The following is a 5,266-nucleotide window of genomic DNA, read 5'->3' on the forward strand; positions in this document are numbered from 1 at the left end:
AGGTTGTTCAGCTGAGACTGTTGCCCTCAAATGGGCTTTTTTTTCCTAATTTTATCCCCTACTTGTCAGGGGCTGCTTGACCCCACTCCAACAGGCTCCCCTGGCCAACATCCTTAGCTGAATCTCACCCTGTGAGAGCCAGGAGGGCCTGGTAGGTGGGAGGAGGAGCCAAGCCCAGCCCAGGCCAGCCCGGGCTCCTTCCCTCCACACAAACAGCTGCCCACACAAATTCCGTGTGTTTTTATTAGAGCTAAAACATTTACACAGCACAGGTCCTGGAGCAGAGGGAGAGCTGCAGTGACACACACACACATGCTGCCCAGCCCAGAGCAGAAAGAAGAGAGCACACCAGCAAGCTCCCACTAAGCTTCCAGGAGCTGCAGGAGAAGATACTGGGGGTGTCAGTACTTGGGACGTTTCACTTCAACCCTGGAAGAGACAGAGGGAAGGATGGTGGTGAGGACACAGAGCCAGCCAGGCCCCAGCACTGCCCTGAGGCCAAGCCAAGAGCAGACAACTTTACTAACCCATCAGCCTCCAGCTTCTTCCTCTTCTCGATGATCTGCAGAGAAAGCACAAGGTCCCATCACCCCCAGAGTAGCTGACTGCCCATAACTGCAGCAGAGGGGCTGGAGCGTGCAAGACACACCCATGGAGAGCTGCAGCCTCACCAGAGCAAGCCAAGGTGAGCTCAAGTTGTCCACAGGCTGCTAAACGTCTGGAGGAGCTTGGCCTGTTCCCCCTTTGCTTTATTTTGGCCACCAAAGGCCATTTGTTCACACCCTCCCCGTGCCCACTCTGTGCTGCTGAGGTACCCATGGCCAGCTCACCTTGCCAGGACAACCCCCAGTTAGAACATGAACCCACTAAATGTGGCTAGTCCCCTCTGAGCTGCTCATTTTGGACACATGCAGGGCCTGGAGCAAAAAGCCCCCAACAGGGACTGCTCCCAGGGAAGCAGCTCCAAATGAAGCTCCAGGGGCCTCTGCAGTCCTGAAGCCCCAAATATTTGGCTGGTGATCTCCTGAGGAGCAAATCCAGTTTCTAAAGAACCAGCCCAGCTGCCAGGGCATGGAGTGCACCAGAGACTCGTGACTAGGACAGTGAGGGCAGAACGAGGTGGGAGCTCTCCTGGGCTACTCTGGCAGCTCGTGGCCTCAAGGGAGAACACCTCAGCCCCGGGCACTCACCGCACTGATCTTCTTCCACTGCCGGTCCAGCTCTGCCTTGTCGTTCGTCTCCTTGAAGCGCCGGGTCTTGCGTCCCTCGGACATCTTGATCCCATACTGGAAGGCCGCCCTGGAGAAGAAGAGCTCAGCGCTCACAGGGCCTCCACCAGGATCCACAGCTCCTCTCCAGGTCCTCAGCAGCAAACCCCCTCCCTTGCTTTCATCTCCCACAGACCGGCGCAGCCACCCCCACCCAGAATCTTTCACAGGGGTTGTGCTCACTTGGGCAGAGCCTCCTTGTTGTTCATGTACTCGCTGTACTCCTCCTGGGTGTCGAAGTCCCAGCGGCCCAGAGGTCCCTTCTTGTTACCCTGCAGTGAAAGAATGGCTCACAGAAGGTCCTCAGCTGCCCAGGGCTTCCCCACACAGCCCGGCAAGATCTCAGTCTCCTGCTGGCCCCAGCTCGCTGGGTTTGTGTGCCTGGTCCAGCCTTGGCTCTGAGATCCCCTCCCTGAGAAGCCCCAGGCAGGAGATTCTGCAGAAGCGAGCACCAAGGTGGGCCAGTGCACTTCCCAAACACCTCTTAGTGAAGGGCCAGAGTGTCCCATGGGACAACAGGTCCCACCCAGAGGCCGGCACAGATTCTGCAGACCAGCAAACCCCAAACCACACTGCACACCCAGCTCCAGAGCATCCAGCCCTCCAGCAACAGCTCCCTGCTCTCCAATGGGGTCTTCTCAGCCTGCACCCACGCCCAGTGTGCTGGCTGGTGACATCATACCTGATCCATTTTGCTGTAGTCCACCTCTTCATCGCTGTCCACAGCCATATCATCCATCCTGGAAAGGAAAACACAGGGTTTGGAGTGGGGTCATAGGATGTGGATTAGGACCTTGGAGCCAGGCTGGTGGGAGCCATCACACCTGACCTCATACTGAACACAGTTCCTGGACCAGACAGAAGTTCCTCCACCCTGCACGTGAGCTGCACCACAAGGGCACCCAAGATTGCAAACGCTCCCCAGATGACTCTGCAGCCTGAGGGCTGTTCCTCTTCTGCTGAGGGACCGCTCTGCTGCCAGAGCTCAACCCCCATATGAATGAGAGCACAAGGCTTGGGAGGAACAGCTGAGGGACCTGGGGGTGCTGAGCCTGGAGCAAGGGAGGCTCAGGGGAGACCTTCTGGCTCTCCACAGCTCCCTGACAGGAGGCTGGAGCCAGGTGGGGGTCAGGCTCTGCTCCCAAGGAACAAGCGACAGGACAAGAGGAAATGGCCTCAAGTTGCTCCAGGGGAGGCTGAGGTTGGAGCTGAGGAACAATTTCTTCTCTGTCAGGGTTGTCCAGGCCTGTGCCAGGCTGCCCAGGGCAGTGGTGGAGTCCCCACCCCTGGAGGGGTTTCCAAACCGTGGAGATGTGGTGCTGAGGGACATGGGTTGGTGGTGACCTGGCTGTGCAGGGGGAACTCTTGGATTTGATCTTACCAACCCAAACGACTCTTGGAGTTACCAGGGAACCTGGCAGAGTCCCACCCACCTCGCCTTCCCTTGGCACTGAGGGGCAGCAGATCCATTTACAGCATAAACTACCGAAGAAAAGACCACGTCTGCCAGAACCAAGGACTGGGGGAATGTTTTAGCAGGAGGTGGAGCCCCAGACATGCCAGGCCCTGCTCCTCCCAACATGCAGCGGGGCTGATGGCCACATTCTTGCTGCAGGGAGCAGCAGCCCCTCGGCACAGCCTGCTCCCAGCCCACAGCTTCCTGCCCTTCCTTACGTAGCAGGGTAGCACTCGGCGTAGCTGTTGGACATGCCAAAGAAGTCTCCCAGCTGCTTCTTGTCTTCTGGCTTCTTCAAGGTGATAGTGGTCAAGGAAAGCACCACCAGCCTACGAGCTGAGCAGAGCCACATGAGGAGCCACCTCCTGCCCTAACCCAACTGGAGGCTGCAGAGCTCGTGTTTGGCATTGGGAGCAGCAAGGTTTGGGCAGACCTCTGCAGAGCCCCACAGCTGGCCAGGCCAGCCCAGACAGTAAAGGATATGACTCTGCTCCTTCCCAGCCCGTGGCTCCAGAGAACTTCTCATTGATGGACTTGATGAGCTCCTTGGCTGAGCCGGGTCCTGGGGCAGAGAGAACAGCAGGCTGAGGTCTGGGGGAAGAAGAGCTCACCACAATACAGGTGGGGATGGGCAGAACCACCTTCTGCAGAAGCAGTTCATGGGGAGGGGGTGACAGGCAGAGGACAGGCTGCAGGGGAGAGGAGAGAAGGAGCCAGGGGAGCACCAAACACAGAGCTCATGCAGAGCAGTGAGCCCAGGGGCTCCAAAACCTGCAGCTATCCCGTGGCCTCGCTCCAGGGTCCTGCCTCAAACCTCCATGCCACTCAGCTCACCTTTGTCAACGTCTGTGGGCTGCAAAGAAGAGGGAGAGACACGATGTCACCCAGAGGGCTGAAAGCAGGCAAGTGACAGCCACACAACCCGCTGCCCTGCACCAAGGCTCCCTGTGGAGCTGCCTGCCAGCCAGCAGGACCTTGGTGAGGAGACAGAGTGCACCCTCAGGGAGTTTGCAGACAACACCAAACTGGGTGGGAGTGTTGATCTGCTGGAGGGTAGGGAGGCTCTCCAGAGAGACCTGGACAGACTGGATCCATTGGCCACAGTCAACTGTGTGAGCTTCAACAAGAGCAAGTGTCAGACCCTGCACTTGGGTGCCAACAACCCCATCCAATGCTACAGGCTTGGGGAGGAGTGGCTGGAAAGCTCCTTGGAAGAAAGGGACCTGGGGGTGTTGATCAACAATATTGGCCAGCAGTGTGGCCAAGAGGGCCGACAGCATCATGGCTTGTATTAGAAACAGTGTGGCAAGCAGGCCCAGAGAGGTGACTGTCCCTTTGGACGCTGCACTGGTGCTACCACACCTCGAGTACTGGGTTCAGCTCTGGGCACCTCACTGCAAGAAAGACATCAAGGTGGTGGAGCGGCTCCAAAGAGCAGCTAAGCTGGTGAAGAACATGGTATAAGAACATGGCTTGTGAGGAGCTGCTGAAGGACCTGGAGCTGTTTAGTCTGGAGGAGGCTGAGAGGCAACCTTATCACTCTCTACAGCTCCCTGAAAGGACATTATAAAGAAGCAGACACTGGTCTCTTCTCACAAGTAACTAGTGATAGAACAAGAGGGAATGGGCTCCAGCTGCTCCAGGGGAGGTTTAAACTGGACATTAGGAAGAACTTCTTCACTGGAAGGGTTGTCAGGCAGTGGAACATGCTGCCCAGGGAGGTGGTTGAGTCCTCATCCCTGGAGGGGTTTAAAAGCCGTGTAGATGTAGTGCCTGGGGATATAAGCTAGAAGTGGAGGCGGCAGAGTTGGGTTAATGGTTGGACTCCATGATCTTAGAGGCCTTTTCCAACCGAAGCGATTCTATGACAGAGCTCACCAAGAGCTGCACGCTGGCAAGCGTGGGAGCAGAACCCAACGCCGCCGGGGTGACTCCACCATCCCGCTGGCAGCACTGCCCAGAGGGCTGAGGTCAGGTGGGACAGGCCAGGCTCACCTCATCGTCGGCCTTGGGCTTCTCGAAGTAGCTGTGCCTCTTCTTCTCCTCCTCTCGGTCCCGCTCGCGGTCCCTGTCCCGCTCCCTCTCTCGGTACCGCTCCCGCTCCTTGTCCCGTGGCACCTTCGCCGTGGAGGGCACGTAATCCCCGATGTCTTCAAAGATGCTACAAGTGAAGCAGAGCCAGCAGTCAGGGGTGCTGCAGGAGCAGAGGCCACAGACACCTCCCTTTGAGCATGGAGCCTAACACGGAGCACCCAGCAGCGCCACCAGGAGCTGAGGACACCCACGGGAACCAGCTGCTGCCTCTGCCACAGGTCTCGCTGCCCTTCTGCTCCCCAGACCTGTGAGAGCTCCATGGAGAGCGTCAAAAATCAAGCCCAGAGCATGTGGGGTTTGTGACTGGGGGGGGTTTGGGAGTAGGGGAGAGAGCGACTGGTGTGACTCCTGTAAGAAGCTTCTAGGAGCCCCACCCGCTCCAAGTTGGGCCCATATTTGGCCAAGGCTGAGCCAATCAGTGACAGCAGAAGCACCTCTGCAATAACAT

The 5,266-nt window shown here is 57.8% G+C and overlaps 1 protein-coding gene across 1 annotated transcript; it reads right to left on the reverse strand.

The window, feature by feature from the left end:
- Positions 1–401: 401 nt before the first annotated feature.
- On the reverse strand, positions 402–4,885 carry LOC103768188 (protein Red-like; the record flags this gene model as incomplete). Its single annotated transcript, XM_008935328.1, has 9 exons — positions 402–429; positions 528–562; positions 1,191–1,299; positions 1,452–1,540; positions 1,951–2,008; positions 2,943–3,023; positions 3,208–3,286; positions 3,559–3,577; positions 4,720–4,885. Coding segments are annotated over 9 exons (664 nt in total), but the record flags the coding sequence as incomplete, so codon positions are not given.
- Positions 4,886–5,266: the final 381 nt, after the last annotated feature.

This window comes from Merops nubicus, unplaced genomic scaffold (assembly GCF_000691845.1).
Source record: "Merops nubicus isolate BGI_N331 unplaced genomic scaffold, ASM69184v1 scaffold15392, whole genome shotgun sequence".
Lineage (NCBI taxonomy): Eukaryota > Metazoa > Chordata > Aves > Coraciiformes > Meropidae > Merops > Merops nubicus.